Raw genomic sequence first — 20,464 nt, forward strand, 5'->3', positions numbered from 1 at the left:
TAGAAATCAATCACTTGCTACTAAGGTGGGAGGGAAGAAGGGTAAACTACATAGCTGTAATGAAAAACTAACATGAAATGTTTGCTTAGCTGTAGAGATATGGTCTTACTACAGCAAAAATACACATATGAGGATATAATTCTTGGCTCTGCCTATAAAGTGCTGTAACACGAGGCCTAACTGTATAATGCAGTAGTAACACACTTCAAATTGTACCTATTGCAGAACGCAGGATGGAGAGACTGCCTTACAGCTGGCTATAAAAAACCAGCTCCCTCTTGTGGTTGATGCTATTTGTACCAGGGGAGCTGACATGTCTGTGCCAGATGAGAAAGGAAATCCTCCTTTATGGCTTGCCTTAGAAAACAACCTGGAAGATATTGCATCGACTCTGGTAAGACTTAGTTTAGTCTCACATCTGTGTGTCTTGCTAGCAACAAAGGGCTCATCCGCACACCCAGATTCAGTGCATGAAAAGAACAGAGTAGTTCTATAACACTGTCTAACTTCTAGAGGTTTTTCTTCACCAGAAGTTCCTTTTTGTAGGAAATCTTTTATAAACACTGTAGTCTGCGTAGCCAAATATCTTGCAGCCACTGTAATAAAAGTATAGAATGTGCTATCTGGATTCCTGATTTTGGAAAGAGTAAGGATCTACTAAAAACATCAGTCATAGCGAACCAGACCTGTGTAATGATAGGCTTCCTGAATAAAACCGAACACCCATATGCATGTGGTGTCTTTTATTGCGTCGTAAAGTTCCATCGAGTCCTTAAAGGCTTATATTCACTTTTAGGGCTATTTACTTTATAGGTGATCCAGCGGGAGACTTCTTAGGAGACATAAGTAGACCTCTTTACTTCTTCTTTGTAAGGCAGTTACTTAAAAGCTTTGTCTTTCAGATCCAGTTATTGTCTGCTAGAGACAACTGCTTAAAAACTCTGCTAATGAGATGAGAAATACATCTAATAACTGTACTTGACCATTTGTGCCAATATTGGATAAGACTACGGAGTCAGCACCGAAACTATTCCTGTATAAACCTTGTAAATAGTTTGTAAAGTGGAGTGGAACAAGTCTAATTTAGTGCTACATTGCTTGAGTAAATAGTTCCATAGTAGTAGAATACAAATATTAGAAATACCTGGAAAACACTACCTCTAGCTGAATGTATAGGAAAGCAAGTAAAGGGGCCAGACCTTCACAGGCAATTGCTGCTGCTGCTTGACTTGCTTTAGGTGCTTGTCACTGCTGAAAGGGAGGTAACTGTTATCCAAACTGGCTTAAGACCTCTCTGTTCAGAGTATATCAGTGAATATCTGAATTGTTAGTAAACACTACCTAGTTAAGTATTCCATAGTAGACCAATAAAATATTGGCCCAGAAGACATTAAAGTAGCTTGCTGAAGTTCAGTGACTGTCACAAAAATTAGATAAGGCATCTTAAATTCAATCTCTAAGGGATAATGTTTCAGAAACACTAGTCAGGGACTATATAAAGTAGTAGGACCCTGCTGGGAACATAAAAAACACTTCACTACCTCATTGTGCTTCTCCTTCCAGGTCAGGCACGGCTGTGATTCAACCTGCTGGGGGTCAGGACCAAGTGGCTGCTTACAAACTCTTCTTCACAGAGCTATTGATGAAAACAGTGAACAAATAGCGTGCTTTCTTATCCGCAGGTCAGCCCCCCTTCTAAAATACAAACCTTCTAATGGGCACGTACATATTTTCCTGACATAAATTAATTGAATGCTCATTTGAGTCAGTAACAGGTATGTGCTTCATTAGACTTCTGGTGGGTGGATGGCACTCATGGAAGTCTGACTAATCTGACACTCATATTATCTATATTAGCATCGTGTTCTTGGTGACAAAAGTCAAACTAAAACCAGGAACTTGTGCTTATGTAGAATGTGTCAGCTGTTGCTAGATCAGCTCTTGAAAACCTTTCTGATCCTTGTTTGGAACAGTTTAAATCTGGATTAAACATAATAAATTGACTGTATTGTGTTTGTTTTAGTGGTTGTGACGTGAATAGTCCCAGAAAGCCAGGCCCGAATGGAGAAGGAGAAGAGGAAGCTCATGATGGACAGACACCCCTACACCTGGCAGCCTGCTGGGGACTAGAAGAGGTGATCCAGTGCCTTTTGGAGTTTGGTGCCAATGTCAATGCTCAGGTACATAGAGAAATAGTGCACACTTTCTTTAAAGTTGATTCTTTGTCTCTAATGTAGTGAAAACAGACTTCCCTCTTAGCTGTGTATTTTGCGAGATAAGAAAAAGAACATCCTTCTATTACGGCTGAGCCACTGTGGTGACTGGCTGCAGTTCTACTTTTTTTTCCTGTGCCTGGTTACCAAATCTAGTGTTTATCTGCCCATATGATGGGTTAATTCAAATTCAGGAAGCTATACAGAAGGAAAATAACGATACAGAGAACTTCTTGCAGTGTCAGTTTTCTGATGCAATGACTGAAATTCAGGTCTTCTGTCCCCTGTGTGAATTAAAGGCTGTTACCTGCTGCAATTATTCATTAGAACAGCTATAGTGTAAAACGCCAGAATACTCTACTTTGTTAGTATGTTTGGGAAGTGTCATCAGTTACTGAGTAAACTGAGGTGATGTAACTATGAGTTACACTTCATTTTTGGTTACACATTAATCCTTAAACAGAAGCTTGACAAATAGCACAAAAGAAATGAATACGTGACATTTCTGGGTCCTGATGCTATTGAAAATGACAGCAAAATGAATGACAGAACACAGTCACAAAGCAGCTGTGGCTGTAAACTGCTGCTTGATACAGACAAGTGATTAAACACCTTATTTGAATTTGCTAGACTCTAATATACTGTTTGCAAAACAAACATGCCTGATCCTGTTACAGCTTCAGTGAGGGAAGTTCCAAGTGTTTAGCTTCCAGAAAGCTTAGCAGTAGTGCCCAAGAGCCAATCTAGGGAAATCTCTGCAGTGCTGGATCTGTGGAAATGGTACTCCAGGTTTGTGTACTGCAGTCTGTACATCGTTCTTTCAGATAAAAATTGAATTCTACATATTGTTAATAAAGTATTAACAGCAAATACTTCAAACTGATTTTAGTTTTAAAAGCATTCTCTTGAAATATTTGGCTGTAGTCTCAAATGCTCATCTCTGCCCCCAAAATGTCGGAGTACCTGGGAAATGTTACTCTGAGCTGCTTAAATGGCTCTGGCACAGGATTGAGGCCAAGCTCTTTGGAAAAACAAATACCAACTCGCTTTACTTGTGCTGTGGATTTGAGCTCCTGCTGCAACCGTTTTGGTGTCCCAGCCGAAGGCAGCTGGGTCTGTCACAGAACTTAGCTAATAAGCTGCTGCTGCTTTTCAGAGTTTGGGAGGGATTTGTGTATTACAGAGTCTTCATATAACAAACTTCCTGGTTTCCTTCCAGGATGCAGAAGGAAGAACTCCAATCCACGTTGCCATTAGCAACCAGCATAATGTTATCATTCAGCTTATGATTTCACATCCAGATATTAAGCTAAATGTACGTGACAGGCAAGGAATGACCCCCTTTGCATGTGCGATGACGTATAAAAATAACAAAGCGGCTGAAGCAATTTTGAAGAGGGAGCCCGGAGCCGCTGAACAGGTAAGCGGGGAGTATTGAAGCGTGCTGGTGGTCTTACTGCACTACTCTGGGCTCAGTGGTGTTCCACAAGCAAATTCTGCTTTATCCTTTTGTGGCTTTACATGCAATGACATTTGCCAGATGCTAGTTTTCTGGAGCAGGATTTATTAGGAAACTGTAGGTGTGTACGTGCGATGTATGAGTAAGAACATCGAGTGTCTCATCAAACTTTATCTCATCTTGTCAGTGCTAAATTGGGGAACATGCGTGTAAAGAGACAGTTCTAACTCTACTCTTGTCTTGTGCTGGACTAGTAGAAAAATAATCTATTCCCCAGCTTTCCTAAAGCTATCTAAAATAGAAACCCTGACCTAAAATAACTGAATAATAGGCGCTACGCTGTACTGCTGAACTATAAAACCTCCAACTGTATCTTCAGGCTTCTGGTGTGTCACTCAGGCAGCTGTTGAGGAGTTTCTTTCTACCCTATGTAAGTTTAATTGCTAGTAAAGTATTTGAGTGCTTAGTGAGCTCTTGTAATATATCTAAAATATGGTTAGAAATACAACTGACTGTAAATGTGCTTTAACAACGGCTTCAATGCAAAGATGAAGAACAACACGTGCTTGGTTTGAAGCCAAAAAATCAATACACTTTGCATCAGTGTGGCTGGATTGCACATTGCTTGCTTCTCTGGTGGTAACTGGCGGGTTGGCTGAAGTTTGTCTCACTTAACTGAGTTTATCATTAACTGCTGCTCAGTACTTACTACAACAGCTGTTAACCTTTTGTCTGTCATAATGCTTTTCAGAGCGTGGTCGAGAAATGACAAGATTATAAAGTATAAATAAAGTAGTTTGAAGCAGGCTGGAGTGAGCAGTTGCAGCTGATAATTCCTCAGTTCAGTTATTTGATAGCCACATCTATCAAATAAGTCTCTAATGTCAAGCAGTGAAAGGAAAAAGACTGTACAGCTCATCTCAAGTAGAGGGACCAAGTATCTCTTAGTGGAAATATGTCCTACTACGTAGCAACTTGCAGTTCTACAGAAATAATAGATTTCATTTCATGTGCCCTGTCTGCCACAGGTTGATAACAAAGGTCGGAATTTCCTCCACGTAGCCGTTCAGAACTCGGACATTGAGAGCGTGCTGTTCCTGATAAGTGTACAGGCTAATGTGAACTCCCGGGTCCAGGATGCCTCCAAACTAACGCCTCTCCACCTGGCTGTCCAGGCTGGCTCAGAGATCATCGTGCGTAACCTGGTATGTACTGGAGAGTCGCTCTTCCTCTACTTAAAAAAGCACATTCTGCCTTAATGCATGTTGCCTGTAGGCTGGAGAAGTCAGCTGAAGGTGATACCACTTTTTCTGAAGCAGAACTAATTTAGATGAGATCTCAGGAAGAAATTCTTTGCTGTGAGGGTGGTGAGACACTGGCCCAGGTTGCCCAGAGCAGCTGTGGCTGCCCCATCTCTGGAGGGGTTCAAGGCCAGGCTGGACGGGGCTTTGAGCAACCTGGTCTGGTGGGAGGTGTTCCTGCCTAGGGCAGGGGGATTGGAACGTGATGATCTTTTTGGTCCCTTCCAAACCATTCTATGATTCTAACTCAGACTTGCATAAAGTTCCCCGAGCTGGTACCGTTGGCTGAGCTGTATCAGTAGCCTTCATGTGAGCAGGTCTGATCTGCAGCAATTGCTAGGTAACACGGCTCACTTTAAAGAAAGAACTTTACCTCGGGCTTTCTGCAGATCTGAACGTGAACACAAGTTGCAGCAGCTCCGTAGTGGTAGCATTTTATATGTGCTGGAGGCCTAGGAGTATCTCTGTACACTGGAGTCTTGTGTGCTTCATTCACAGAAGTAAACTGTTGGCTAATAGCCCTTGGAAACGTCTTTGAACATATTCCTTCTTGCATCTTGACAGCTGCTTGCAGGTGCCCAGGTGAATGAACTGACCAAGCATCGTCAGACTGCTCTTCACTTAGCAGCCCAGCAGGATTTGCCCACAATTTGTTCAGTCCTTCTGGAGAATGGAGTAGACTTTGCGGCTGTAGATGAAAATGGAAATAACGGTAAACTTCTAAAGACTTACAAATAGATGTGAACACTTCAGTAGGTCTGTTGATAATAACAGTATCTCTTAGTGGTAGGGATAGCTCTTTGAATGGGCTCACTCTTCAAAGATGAAAAGGAGAAGGAAAGTCCAAGAAATCAAAGCTGGTGGAAGGAGTTTTGGAGAGGGATGGTGGTGAAGGTGGAAGGGGAGTGCTTAATGTTATTTGGCTGTAATTATTGTTGACCTTAACTACTGCAGATTCTTGAAGCTTCTCTTCTGCTTTTCAGCTCTCCATCTGGCAGTGATGCATGGCCGTCTAAACAATATCCGAGTCCTCCTCACAGAGTGCAATGTAGATGCAGAAGCCTTTAACATTAGGTAATTAGCATAGTCTTAACAGGCTAAAAGAACCACAGTGTATTTTAAAATATGTGCTGGTATGATTGGATAAAAAACCCAAAGATTTGGCTTGGATTATAGTATTTCTACAGTAATTTTACAGTGAAGTGGGCAGAGCATGCTGTGTGTAAATTGTGTGGAAATCATGTATAGCAATAACAGGAAGTTGAAGGGGGCGGTTGCATGTGATGTACTGAGTTACTTTGGTTCAGACTCAAACAATGGTACACCTAACTTGGAAAAAAATGAGTTGGATGAGTAACTCCTAGTAGCAAGCAGACTTTGATCAGGATGGAAAACTCTTTTTCCCCAGAGGCCAGTCACCAATGCATATTTTGGGACAATATGGGAAAGATAACGCAGCAGCCATCTGTGACCTCTTCTTGGAGTGTATGCCAGAGTACCCTCTGGACAAGCCTGACGCTGAAGGAAACACAGGTAGGTGAGATCCGACAGCTTCTAAACTTGAAAGTCACTCGAGTCACTTCTAAAGCTGGAATAATTGGCAGTTGTATGTTAAATACTAGTAAGATGCAAACTTTGCATGGAAACTTAAAAGAACTAAAGATCGTACTCTGGACTGAGTGTAACACAAGACCCACCACTCTGTAAGCAGGGAAGTATCTGGCTTTTATTTTTCAGTGCTCCTCTTGGCTTACATGAAGGGAAATGCTAACTTGTGTCGTGCAATAGTGAGAGCTGGAGCTCGTCTTGGAGTTAACAATAATCAAGGAGTGAATATCTTCAACTACCAGGTTGCTACAAAACAGCTTCTCTTTAGATTGCTAGGTGAGTACTGCCTGCTACAGTTGGAAAGGACTTTAGCTTATGCTTCTGAGATACTTTGGTGGTGGAAAGATCTCGGGACTCAGATGGCAGTAATTTCAGAGGGGCTGAACTTCTGAATATTCTACTACTTTAAGTGGAGCATGGAAATACTAATTTTTTTTCAGATCAACTAAAAAGGTCATAGAATCATAGAATCATTCAGGTTGGAAAAGACCCTTGGGATCGAGTCCAACCATCTTCCCTACTCTACAAAGTTTTTCCCTACACCATATCCCCCAACACCACATCTAAGTGACTCTTAAACACATTCAGGGATGGTGACTCAACCACCTCCCTGGGCAGCCCGTTCCAGTGTCTGATCACTCTTCCGGTGAAGAACTTCTTCCTAATGTCTAGTCTAAACCTACCCTGTTGCAACTTGAAGCCATTCCCTCTTGTTCTATCGCTGTTTGCTTGTGAGAAGAGACCAGCACCAGCCTCTCTACAATGTCCTTTCAAGTAGTTGTAGAGAGTGATGAGGTGACCCCTCAGTCTCCTCTTCCTCAAACTGAACAGTCCCAGCTCCCTCAATCGTTCTTCATACGACTTAGGCTCCAGGCCCTTCACCAGCAAGTTGCGCAGCGCAGACTTCTCAAACTTAAATACTTACTTTTTCTGTAAGGATAGACACGGATACTCCTGGCTGGTGTCGTAGTCTAATGTAGATTAAGATCTAGATACTGCTTTTTAACTTGTGCTATATAGTTGCTGTGGGTAATATATAGTTGCTTTCATCAGCCATCACATTTTCTACAAACAAGACTGCAGCTACTGCAGGAGTAGTTAATCGGTTACACTGGATGCAACCTAAAACTAGAAAAAGCCTCCTTAACGTTACAGTGTACTCTAGAGGTGTCTGAGCCCATTTTCCCTTTACATTTTCGCTTCTAACAGATATGCTGACAAAAGAACCTCCCTGGTGTGATGGCTCCAACTGCTATGAGTGCACTGCCAAATTTGGAGTCACGACAAGAAAGCATCACTGGTAATGACACATCTTGCTGTGCTCACAAGGAAACGGATTCCTTTCCCAAATGTAGCCAGGCTTGTTCCTTGTGGTTGTTTAGGAAACTTCCATATTAACATAGGTGTATAACCCGTAATCCAGCCGAAACATTCTGTGTCCTAGATCAGTAACTTCTCGTCCGACTAAAATTGTATTTTAAGCTGTTTGTGCGTTTAATACTCTGATTTGTTGGAAATAAGAAATCATGTCAAAGTTCCAGTAATGAAACAGAGGATTTGGCGCCTGCTTTCAGAAGTGGGGCTGACCTTGCTCTGAAACGGGTGCGAGATTTGGGCAGCCTCTGCCAGCCAGGGTTAGGGATGATGCTTGTAATGTGGAAATGACTGAAGATGCTGATGTGAGTTGCTCTTGTGGAGATGAGTTGCCTTTTCTTAACCGGTCTGAACTTGTGCAAGGTACGCTGGGTTAGATGGAAGTTAAGCTAAGACTTCCCAGTGTTCCAGAGAAACTGCACGTGCATCAGTTATAGCGCTGGGTGACTGACTAGTTCAGAAGCAGCATGTGCTTTTTGGCATTAGTATCCAGTTATTACATGAGAGATAGCAAAAGATATTAGAAAAATGTAGCATTTCAATTGCTACTGAACCTTTTTAGTGATATTATCATTGATGAAGAATGCCAAACTGTAAAGTCCGGGTGTTCACTGTGAGTGAACTTGCTTTTCTCCCACCCCTCTTCTATCAACAGCCGACACTGTGGACGCCTGCTCTGCCATAAGTGCTCAACAAAGGAGATTCCTATCATAAAATTTGATCTGAACAAGCCCGTTCGAGTTTGCAACATCTGCTTTGATGTCCTGACTCTGGGAGGAGTCTCCTAGTACGCTGCGGAAGTAAAGGGATTCCCCGTCAGTGCTCCCGACAGCAGCTCTGCTTACAAGCCCTCTGGATAGGGAAGAGGAGGCCTATATATGTCTTCTGCAATAGACTGAACTAATTAAGGACCCTGTTATGATATATTCTGGTATAAATGACTTTGTATGACTGTAAATGTATCGGGCTGTGATAGACTTCACTAGGAATTCGAGTGGATCGTTGAAACCAAGTGACAAAAGAATTTGGACCCTCTTCTAGTTGCAGTGGGGTATGGAGGTGAAAATTGTTGGGCTGATGTTTGAATTGATGTAAAACAGGTCTGTCCTTGACATGGTGCTTTGCACTGAGCAACTCTATTAAGTCCTGTGGCTTTCAGGCTGCTTAGTAGAGACGGCATTAAGTTTCAGGGTAACCAGGTATCCTTTTTTGCTTTGTCTTAAAGATAAACGTTCCCTTTCTCTAGAGAAGACCTCTCGTGAAGCTAGACTGAGCTTTTGCAACCACTGTTCATTTCAAGAAACTCTTCAAAAACGGGGGGTAGTTCTAAGCATAGCTCGGGAATTGTGGCCTTACAACAGAAAGCTTTACATCTGATGCAAAGCAGTCAGAATTGCAGACCCACGTCTTGATACCTCCTCAGTAAACGTCTCATTCGCTTTAGCATGTTCAAGAGAAGTGCAAGGTTGTTTAGCCGGTAAATACTCTTGCTCATACCTGCTAGAGCTGTCAAAGTCTTTGTTGCACTTTCATATTTACGTCGCTAGTCCTTCCGATTCACGTATAAATGAACAGAAGTGTGCTGAAAGGCCGAAGCATTTGCTAAACGGAGAAACACTAAATAGTCAAACTCGCAATACAGCAATAAATGCTGAAGTGCATTATGAATCCCATGAGGGAGAGTAGCACTTTCCTTCGGTTCAAAGACCCTGGTGAACTGCTGCAGGAGAGTCAGTGACCCTACCAGTATAAAGTGTGCTGCACCTCTGGGTGTTGAATTGGGTCCAGTTTCAGCAGGATTGCTGGTGAGTGGGAGTGTGTTCGGAGGCTTCCTGTTAACGTGAAGCCTCTGGCCTTGGAGGAAGGATTCTGAACTGGCAGAACGGTGCCAGGCGTTTGGATTAAACTGCATTATCTTAATCTAGGCTGGTCGTGCTCTCTTAAACATGCTGAATCTGCAAAAATCCAACACCACGTTGTCTAGTTAAACAGGAGAAAACTGCTGATAGACAAGGTTATGGTTTGGTGGGCAAAGGCTTCAGTCAGGGGAAAAAATAGCGTACTTTAGCAAAACTACATGCCATGTTAAGGCTGTTTTCATCCCAAGAGATGAACCTAGTTTAGATTCAGCTCAGCGTTCCTCATCTCTGCTCCATGAACTGGTGTGAGTTTATTTAATGACTGTTATCCCCAGTGTACAGGATGGACAAGCTGGTGACACGCTGGAGGAGTGACGTGTCAGAGTAAGATGCGATGGTAAACCAGACTGCTGCTGCTGTGGGAGACTCGCTTGAGGTTTTTCTCAAACTTGTACAAGAAAAAGATGGGGGAGGGTGTAACTGCTGACATTTGCACGATGAATTTCACATCAAGTCTCACTTGATCTGCACTTTGATCTTCCAATACGAGTAGATTATAACTGGAATCTTGCCCTTGTAACACTAGAGAAGAAAAATGGATGATTAAGACAAATTTGCCTCACTGTTTAATGTCTGCTGCTGTGCGGTTCCAACAGAATGCCCTGAGTAACACAGCTGGTCTCTGTAACACAGTTAATGCAATCAGTGCGTCTCTGGCATTATGGTCTAGGTGAAGGGGTGGAAAATAATCACGTCTGAAGCATTTAACTGCAAGTACAGTTTGGGGTTTTTTTGAGTGGAATAGACGATGGAAAACCCTGTACTTCAGAAAGCAGTGGACTGGATGGTTCAGAGCATCACTGGCTGCAAGTCTCGAGCGGTGAAAGATGATGATCATGGACAGAAAGTGCATTTGGTGAAAGAAGTGTTGACTGTAGTGTATCCCATGATATCATGTTGACTTCCCTCTTTGTTTGGAGCTACAGTGCTAAGGAGTGGTGAGTGTGTGCTCAGGATACTGAAAGGTAGTGGTAGAGGAGTGGTTTTTTCCAAGGCCACAGCCTATGGACTTAATTGGAAAACTGCACAACATGTAATTGCTAAAGCTTTTAAACATCCTTTTTTCCAGTGACTCTGCTGATGGAGGGGGCAAGGGAACAGGGAGCTCGGTTCTAACAGAATAAGCAACCTTTTAAATGATGAAAAAATGTAGGTCTTGTGAAAATTCAGCTTAAGTGAATGGCAGGTTTATGGCTGGCTAGTTGCTCTTTTTAAAATTAGAATATTAATTATAGCTGCCTGAAACTCTGGGAAAAGTCTGGGAAATGGTATGTAATGCTCCTAGTTTGCTCTTTACAGCCAATACTGTACCAGGTTTCTTACTGAGCTCTGAAAGGAAAGTTAGTGATAAATTAATGTACAGCCTGAAGTGTTCAATTTAAAGCAACTGAATTCAGCAAATTTGATTCGTTTTAAAGTGCCTTGGAGATAAGTTTCCTTCCAGCCAACACTAAATACCTTTCTGCCAGAGTTAAAGGGGAAAAGCTCACAGCTTGAACTAAAGCCCAAGTTAGTTCTTTTGTAGTGCTTCAGCTAAAGAGGCTGATTTTTTTCCCCCAGACAACTGGTGGGGCTTGGTCCTTGATGCCCTCTGCCCAGAACTGGTCTGAATTCTCTCACCTCGGATATTTTTGGGGAGTTTTGCTGGCAATGCTCCACTGCAGGGTACAAAGGTGAGTGGAGGCACTTGGTAACGTAGTGGTGGTCAACACATTTCTAACTCTATAAAACAACTCCTCTTCCTTTTTGTAGCATATTACAGTTGTGACCAAAACCCCCACCCCTCCTCTCCCTGCTGTCTTTGAGTGGTATCTGTTAATTTGAGGAACAAAAAGGGGGATCAAAAACTAATTTCTGGGGGTTTTTGCTGTCACACCAGGCTTCAGGCACTTCAGCGGGGCCACATGGGAGGTCTGTGGTGGCTCCTACTGTAGCGCTTTGTTCCCAGACTGGATTCCTTTTGATTGCAGTCATCCCACACTCTTCCACAAGCACAAAATTGTAGTCTGGCTTACCTTTTTTTCCAGATACACAAATTAAAAACTTATAGTCACTGTTTCACACCACTATGTGGAGTGAGAATGTTGGTGTTGAAGGTACTAACCGCGCATCGCAAGCTGCTGGCGAAAAACTGACAGATGCCTTAACGACTTCCCCTGCTGGAGACCCATGGCTTGTAATTAACACGTAACAATTTGGGAGGCCAAGGCTGGGTTTTGTTGTAGATCAAATGTTAACAAGCAAGTCCTCTTTTTCCTGGGTACTGAGCAAACTCATCTCTAAAAAAAAAATAAAAAAATCAAAGCTTGTATGAGTGACAAAAAATAACTCTGAACCTTCTACTCCCCTCTGTGAAATAGAAAAGGAAGTCTTAGACCAATGGCATTTTATCTGCAATGTTTGTCTGGAGTCATTGTAAAAATGTATTTTTCCAATATGCATTACTTTGTTGTGTAATAATTCTACTTGTAATAAAATGCATAACTAGATAACGCATCGTGAGGTGGGAACCTTGTTAAGAAAGAATCTTCTGCAGAGACAGCTGCCCCTCTGCAAGCTATCCCTTACGAGCCACAAGGAAAACTAGGGCTGGAGCACTAAATTGGGTGGGACAACTCTATTCTTTGCTCTGAAATTATTCCAGGTACTCATTTTAATGGTGGGAAACTGCTACAACTGTTCTGGTCTGGTGTTTATCCCATATGGTCATCCTAAATGCCTTACATGAGATTCATCTATAGTCATTCTTATGAAAAAATCACACATATTTCCTCTTGTCCTATCTGTGGGCACCACTGAAATAAGACCAGCCCCATCCTCTTGACACCCTCCCTTCAAGTATTTATAAGCATTGATCATATCCCCCCCTTCAGTCTGCTCCAGACTAAGAAGACCCAAGTCCCTCAGCCTTTCCTCGTTAAGAGAGATGCTCCAGGCCCCTAATCATCTTTGTAGCCCTCTGCTGCACCCTCTCCAGCAGTTCCCTGTCCTTCTGGAACTGGACCCAGTGCTCCAGATGGGGCTTCACCAGGGCAGAGCAGAGGGGCAGGATAACCTCCCTGGACCTGCTGGTCACACTCTTCTGATGCACCCCAGGATGCCATTGGCCTTCTTGGCCACAAGGGCACATTGCTGGCTCGCGATCATCCTGTTGTCCACCGGGACTCCCAGGTCTTTCTCCTCAGAGCTGCTCTCCAGCAGGTCAGCCCCAAACCTGTCCTGGTGCAGGGGGTTATTTTCTCTCTCTCTCGAGGCTGCAGCTGCACCAGAAACCGACTTCTAATAGTAGAGTCTACAAAACACAGCAACTGCTTCCCTGTGGTGCGGGGTTTACAGCACCTAAGCCTTACACAGGTATTCCCCTGTCCTTTCCAGCCCTGCACAGCCCTGTTCTTCCAGGAGTCACTCGTATTACTGAATTAAAACACGTACAGTCTTGAGGGGAGGTGGGCCCTGTGAGGAGACATCCAGCCTGGGCCGATCGTCTGACGGACACGCACCAGCTGGGAGCTCACACAGCAGGATGGAAACAGGAGGCAGGTTACAGCAGGATGGTCACACGTTGCCACACAGCTTCTGTTACTGCTTATTCAAAACTACCGATTCCTGACCTGAGTACTTTGAAAGTAATGAATCAGAGGAGGAGGACGGTGAGGTCAATATAGAACAATGATCCTCATAGGAGGCTTCCAGTATCTTCTTTGCACAGTATCTAATACAAACACCAGATGAGGAAATAAAGCTAGGACCTTTGCCTTCTGTACTCCAAGAATTTGATAAAGAAAGCTTGTGTGTAACGACTGCCCAAGTTCCCAGATACTACGTACCTTAATTGTAGGAGAAATTCACGCTTCTCCCTGCTACCTTTAAACTCCTGAGAGTAAATGGGATGCCTGGGAAGGGGCATTAGCACTACAGCAGAGTTCAAGGACTGGAGGACCGAGCATAAATTGAGGTGGGTGATGCTGCAGCAGTTCTTGCGCTCGCTGCCTTAAAACACACCACTTTGCACCCACCTCCGTGCACAGAGGCATCTATTTCCTGCCTGCACAAGAAATCAGTTTTGAAATATAATTCAGGCTGTGCATCTTACAGTTTGTTGCCATAGGAATAAAGCACTAAGAAAGCAAGCATCCCGTTGCTGATTTTTTTTAGCCACTAACTTGGCTAAAGCATTTTCTCCTTCTCTCATCTCCATCTCCACACATTAAAAGAGAGTCACAAATAACATGACATTTTTCCTGCTCCCTTTGCACAGACGGAAGGGCACAAAGCTGGAGCTGCCCACCCAAAGTGCAACATTTCTCTGGGGGACTCTACGCCCCCGTAAGGACACACTGCTCTGCCAGCGGGTGGCAGCCGTCGTATTCCTCCAGGTGAGGGTTATCCAGGTCGCCCCTGTCGCCGTGCTGGGTGGAGGCCGGCTGGCCCCATGGTGGACCAGTAGTCCTCACGCACACGCAGTGACTCCCCGTGGAACCAGGACGGTACAGCTTTCGAGGGACTCCAGCCCAGTCTCTGTTCACTCCCCCACTAAGAATGGAAAATTAAAATAAATTACAATTCAAGCCCGTGAAAATGCTTCCAGCGAATTGAGATTCATTAGATAAAAAACAAGACAATCTGGGGGAGTCAGAACTAACAATACACTCACTGAGGTAGACTTTGCTCCCAATAGCCAACATCCCACAGCTTTCTGATACTTTTTTTTTTATTGGCTGTGCTTCAGAAACCTCTGGCCCAAACCTGGTTTCATCAGTGCTGCTACACGCTCTCACCCTTCTGGGAGCAACCGCCTTCTGCTTCCCACGTTTCTTATTGCTGGAAAAAGCCTCATAGCCTTTTGTAGCACGGCACATCTAATGGCAAAATGCCTTTTCTGGGGGTAGCCGACTGCTCACAGATAACCACGCGCCGCCTTCTGTGCCATGACTGAACATGAGGATTTTGAGAATTAGGGCAAAACCCCCAAAAAAGCCTCAAGTACTTCCACTACTACTTCATTGTGTCTCTTCATGGGTCAAATCCTGCCTGTTCCCCTAATTACTGCATTTTTTTAAGCCTATAAACTCTTACACAAGCTATTGCCACAGAAAACCCAGTCCCAAGGCTGCACCCAAGCTCGTTCATGCGTAGAAGCAGATTCCCCAAGGAACGCAGTGCTGCTGGTGTACCAAAATGAAGCCCAAGCATTTTGCAATGTGGTCTGTGAAATTATTTCATCTTCAAACAAAATAGTCCCTAAACTGAGAGAGGAATACAATTAAATAGGCCACGTAGGAAATGACTATTCGAAGCTCAACCTCATTTTTATGTGGTTTTAAGTGGAAATCGTTGTGGCAGTAGCCTGTGAGACAGGCTGTGAAACTGTCTGAAAAACATGAGCTAATCCTTGTATTCCCGAGAGGTGAGAAAACCTGTTTGAACGCGGCAGACAGTCCTCGTGGGATTTCTGTCCTGTTTTCCTGAGAACAGGAGGAGCACATGCACATGTGGCAAATTCTGAAACCTGATTTTGATTCCAGTGCGACGGAAGAGTTTTAGCCTCAGAAATAAAGTTCCTAAAATAATTAATGATTGGGATGAATTTTTTGTTTTCCTTTTACCTGCTCACCAGCTCAGTGAGCAGAGTTCCCTTCCACTGCCTGACGCTGGAGAACATTTTCACGAGCCCAGCCTACACCTCTGTGCAACCCCAGACTGGGCGGAGGCCACCAGTGGTCGCTGGACTGGCAGAGAAAATCTAGGGACTCCGATTCACACAGCAGCAGCGGCTCAACCTGGGGCAGGGAACAGCCATTCTGCCTGTCAGAAAGCACAATCTGAGGAACACGGACAGGAGAGACAATGACAAAGCTCAGGGACTGCAAAAAAAAGGGCAAAAATGCTCTGCTTCAAAGGGTCCAAACATGATGGCAGGAAGGGAGAGTTTACCTCTGTCTGGAGCACCAGAACCGGCTGCCCTTAGCAGAGCTCCATTCAGAGTTGCAGGGTGGAAACTGCTGCTTCCTCTGCTCGCTTTCTGCTCTGACCTTCAGAGCTTCCTCAATCGCAGCCTCCGCCTGCCTCAAGGCTTCTGTTGGTGCCCCATTTTCATCGTAGAATCTGCCCACCAGCTTCCCTGGGAGAGAAGACCAATTAAGACCACAGTGTTTCCAGGCAAGGAAAATGAATAGTTACGGGTGTTTTTTTTTTTAAAATTTGTTATTTATAGACAAAAAAAGGAGGATCTCACCATGGTTCAATTTTAAAACTGAACTAAGCTTACATCCTCTCCATTCTTGCATCACACAGCAATTCACCCATGTTAATAAATCCACACAGGACAAGCTTAGGCACAGACTCATTAAAGACCAGAAAGTCAATGCCACTTTCAGCGGCAGACCCCAGAAGTCCTTCCCGACCATGCACCTCATTCCCCAAAATAGTTTCCCTGCACCGCTGCTCCTACAATCTCCACAGTCCTGCTAATTTCAGTGCTCGCAGCACTGGGTCCAGGCCTTCTGCTCAGCCCGGACGAATAAAAGCAGGGCAGAGGGCTGCAGCTGACAGCCCAGGGGAGGAAAACCGTTCAGCTTCTCCTTAGAGTAAAGCAGACCTCACACAAGGTCTGATTTAGCCGCAGCTCCAGCCGGTCACTCACAGGTTTCAGACTCCAGCGGTGCAGGTGAAGGACCCCCACCACGGCCGATGTGTTGTAGACAAAACCCGGCCCTACGCAGCGCTGTGTCCCCCGACCTGCCATGGCCACAGGCCCACCCTCGCCCACCCTTTCCCTTGCCAGAGCCACTCACCCACGGCCTCGTAGTTTTCGCCATAGAAGGAGAGCCAGCTCAGGATGGCCAGCATCTCACCCGGCGACAGCGTCGAGACGTCGTCCACCAGCCCCGTCGGGGTGAAGTCACCGGTGGCAAACGCTCTGGTGGCATCTCTCCCTGTGAGCCCCCCAGAGAGGCTGTGAGCACAGGCCCTGCCAGCCCCCTCCCAGCCCTGTCAGGGCCCAGCGAGCCCCAGCAGACCCCATTGGGCCCTGCCAGCCCCCTCCCAGCCCTGTCAGGGCCCATCAGACCCCATGGGGCCCTGCCATCTCCCTCCGTGCCCTGTCAGGGCCAAGCAGACCCCATTGAGCCCTGCCAGCTCCCTCCCAGCCCTGTCAGGGCCAAGCAGACCCCATTGAGCCCTGCCAGCCCCCTCCCAGCCCTGTCAGGCTCCAGCAGACCCCATTGGGCCCTGCCAGCTCCCTCCGAGCCCTGTCAGGCTCCAGCAGACCCCATTGGGCCCTGCCAGCTCCCTCCGAGCCCTGTCAGGGCCTAGCGAGCTTGTCAGGCCCCTGCCAGGCCCCACCGAGACTCGAACCCCGCGGCCCCCGCGCCCCCGCCTCAGGCGCTACCTGCGAGGCCGCTGTAGGCGCCGCCGGGGCCGTAGTGCTTGCGGCCGCGCTCCACGTCGAAGACGCGGCCCAGCACGGCGAGGTAGAGGCCGGGCTCGCCCTCCGCCCCCCGGTACCGGGCCAGCTCGGCGGCGCTCAGCAGGCGGCCGGGGTGCGGCGGCAGGAGCCAGGCGCGGGGATCGAACCCGCGGCCAAGCAGGCAGGCTGCCCCCAGGCACAGCAGCGCCGCCGCCGCCGCCGCCGCGTCCCGCCGCATTGGGCCGCGCCACGACAGCGCCCGACACCTTTCACGACACTTTCCTCGCCGGACGGCAGCGTGGCGGTAGCTGACGGCGGTGTGGCCAGCGCAGCGTGCGTCCGTAGGGCGCACGTGTGCTTTACGGCCGAGTGTCGCGCGGCGCGGCCGTTCCGGGGCGGGACTTTGCGACGCCGGGTGTCGCTTGGCGGCAGTGTGGCGCGGCCGCCGCCGGCGGGCGCTGACAGGTGCGGCGGGCCGGGAAGTTGCTGACTAAGCCGGGCCGGGCCGGGCGGAGCCGGCGGCCGGAGGAAGGAAGAGAAGCGGCTCTGCAGAGCGTCGGCGCCTCCGAGGGGCTCATGGGGACGGCGGCGAGCCACAGCAGCGAGGAGGAGGAGGAGGGCGCCGAGGAAGGCATGGAGGGAGCGTCCGCCGCGCCTCAGCCCGGCGCCGCCTTCCCGCCCGGCGCCTCCGCCGCCAGCCCGGCGCCGCCGCTGCCCCCGGCCGAGGTGCTGCTGGACCAGGCCCGGCTGCGGGAAGCCACGGCGCGGCTGCGGGAGGCGGCGCTGCCCGAGTCGCTGGTGTCGCGACACCACAGCACGCTGGTGCGCTGGCTGGAGGAGCGCCTCAGCCGCGGCGACGAGGCCGTCAGCCTGGAGCAGTTCTGTGAGGTGCTGGAGAGCGTCTCCCGCCTGGCAGCCGGCTCCCGCGGCGAGAGCGAGGAGGTGAGGGGGCGGGCGGGAGGGGTCAGGCCTCTGCCCGGGCGGGGGGAGGGGGGGGTTACGCCGGGGGCGGAGAACCGGCCAGAAAAACCTCCCTTCCGGGAGATCTGCCCGCCCCGGTGGGAGGCGGGGGTGGGGGAGCGGTGGGAAGGTCGGGGTCGGGCTCCCCGAGCTGGGGGGGCTGCCCGGACCCCAGTGTGGGCAGCGGGCCCGTGGTCCCAGCGGCGTGGCCGTTGACGCCACCCTGGAGACCCCGGTCACGCCTTCCCGGTCCCCGGGGCAAGGCCAGACCAGAGGGTTCCTCAGCAAGGTGGAAAAAGTGGCTGTTGCTACCGATAGGCAGGCTGTCAACTTAAAGATATCTTTTTTTTTTTTTTTTTTTTAATTTATGCCTTTTTTCAGTGATCGTGCTCAGCGGCTGCTGAATAAATGTGAATAAAACGGGTATTTACAACAATATTTCCGATGTTGCTACCACGAGCGCAGCTGGTGATAGCACAGATGGGAAATTCTATACAAGTAATTCCTCTGAGATACTTCTTGATGCTATCATCAAGTCAAAGTTTACCCGACTTAATTTTATTGTGGCTTCTCAAAATCAGCAGTGAAATTGTCAGGTTTTTCATTGGTTCTTCCATTACTTATTGTAAAGTAAGAGTTTTGGAAAACTTGGAAGAAAGTAGTGTAAGAGAGTTCCCCCTCCACAGACTGAAGGCCTTAAGGTAAGGATTTAATGGTGGAAGGGAGTACAGTTCCCTTTCTGCTGTGGGAAGGGAAACTAGAACATAAAAGCTTTAGCTTTACCCTTTAGCTAGCGTGTAAAATGCAGTAGAATACCCCGGTGGGAATTTCACACGCAGTTGAGAAAGGGGTTGTGTCTGAATTTCTTCCTTGCAGTTCCTGAGTCTGGCCAGTGACTTCGTTCTGCCCTTATATTGCTCCTGAGTAGTAGAATAACCTGGTAACCTGTTAAATCACGCATATGCTCCTTAAAATCAGTGTTGACATATTAACAAGGCTCTTGGAAACTGGGAAGAGATTGATTTTTTTTTTTTTTTGTACGGATACGTGTGTTTATACCAGATTGTTTTAAGTAACTTGCTAAAATGCTGCCGCCATTTCCAGTTCCTTTTCAAGAGCCGATAAAGAACGTTTCTTGTGTAACAACAGCGAGAGGGAAATTAGTCCATCGGGGTTCTTTCTGTTAATACAAACAGCTGAGCTTTGCGGGCTTCAGAAATATTTTGAGGATTGCGCATCCTCCTCTGCATGAAGAATATAGTAGTTCGGTTTGGGGTTTTGTTCTTTCTTTTTTTTTTTTTCCTGTTCTTGGCAGTGGGGAAAAACCTTGTCGAAGGATTTATCATGGTACGGGTGTGTGGTCGCATCTGGCCTGTCCCGCAAAGTGGAGATGCTGGGAGTTCTGTGGAAAACTGTGATGTCATTGTTGCTGTAACTGGCACCAGCCCATGAGCTGTAGTAATTCAGATTTCCAGGATGTATTTTGCATTGATGAGAAGTTAGTTTGTGGGTGGCAGGTCAATAGGTTTCACTTTCTAGTGAATTTACAGAATGCTGTCTGATCCAGACTCGGTTTTGGTCTATCCATGAAGTTTTTCTATTCCCAGTGTGGGGTTTGTGAACCACATTCTTTGAATGCTTTATGGACAACATGAAGCTCTGTTTAAATGCAAAATCCATTTTCTAGATAAACTGAACCTCTGAGTCATTTTTTTTAATTCATTAGTGCTTCAGCAGCTATCACGTAGTGGATCCAACTTCCTCTTGAAACATTAATGCTGCAGTTTTACTGAGAGCGAAGGAGGAAACACGGAGTTATCCTACGTCACATTTCAGCTATTTTGTCACAGTGTCCAACTCCAGAGTTGTCTGTGAGATTAGGGGGTGATTTTTCCCTGTGCTGTGTTTCCTAGAGATCACTTTAGCCATCCCCATTTCCCGGGAAAGATGTTTCTTCGTGTTTGGGGTTGAACTGAGTAGGAAGTGTGTGGACTTAATGCTTTTATTTAGGAGCAGAGTGCAGCTGGGGTTGTTCCTGTTGCATTTCTGTCATGTCCCAGTCGTGAACACAACTCAAAAGCTCTGAGTACAGGTTTGCATACTGATTTATTTTTTTTCCTTGCTTATACCCCCATTGTACAGGGCAGCTTGTTTGAGCAGTGGAACTTATGTATATTTTGTGTCAAATACAGAGTTTCAAGTCATACGGAACAGTCAAAAAA

General features: G+C 46.6%; 3 protein-coding genes across 3 annotated transcripts in view; 2 read left to right on the plus strand and 1 right to left on the minus strand.

The window, feature by feature from the left end:
• The window catches only part of ANKFY1 (ankyrin repeat and FYVE domain containing 1), a 32,000-nt gene extending 22,594 nt beyond the window's left edge, over window positions 1-9,406 (plus strand). The window contains 11 exon segments of the mRNA XM_074160449.1: window positions 226-394; window positions 1,564-1,682; window positions 2,024-2,180; window positions 3,433-3,633; window positions 4,701-4,877; window positions 5,538-5,685; window positions 5,957-6,047; window positions 6,382-6,506; window positions 6,711-6,857; window positions 7,791-7,881; window positions 8,611-9,406. Coding sequence (XP_074016550.1) covers window positions 226-394; window positions 1,564-1,682; window positions 2,024-2,180; window positions 3,433-3,633; window positions 4,701-4,877; window positions 5,538-5,685; window positions 5,957-6,047; window positions 6,382-6,506; window positions 6,711-6,857; window positions 7,791-7,881; window positions 8,611-8,743 — 1,558 coding nt within the window. The 3' untranslated portion in view covers window positions 8,744-9,406.
• A 1,218-nt stretch (window positions 9,407-10,624) lies between these two features.
• On the minus strand, window positions 10,625-17,530 carry CYB5D2 (cytochrome b5 domain containing 2). Its single transcript, XM_074160450.1, has 4 exons — window positions 17,265-17,530; window positions 16,669-16,809; window positions 15,809-15,995; window positions 10,625-14,407 (listed from the first exon to the last, which is right to left on the minus strand). Exons 1-4 carry the CDS (start codon window positions 17,518-17,520, stop codon window positions 14,191-14,193), a joined length of 801 nt encoding a protein of 266 aa, XP_074016551.1. The 5' UTR covers window positions 17,521-17,530; the 3' UTR covers window positions 10,625-14,190.
• A 328-nt stretch (window positions 17,531-17,858) lies between these two features.
• The window catches only part of ZZEF1 (zinc finger ZZ-type and EF-hand domain containing 1), a 64,515-nt gene continuing 61,909 nt past the window's right edge, over window positions 17,859-20,464 (plus strand). The window contains exon 1 of the mRNA XM_074160423.1: window positions 17,859-18,224. Coding sequence (XP_074016524.1) covers window positions 17,859-18,224 — 366 coding nt within the window. The remainder of the gene's footprint in view (window positions 18,225-20,464) is intronic.

Source organism: Numenius arquata, chromosome 18 (assembly GCF_964106895.1).
Source record: "Numenius arquata chromosome 18, bNumArq3.hap1.1, whole genome shotgun sequence".
NCBI classification, from domain to species: domain Eukaryota; kingdom Metazoa; phylum Chordata; class Aves; order Charadriiformes; family Scolopacidae; genus Numenius; species Numenius arquata.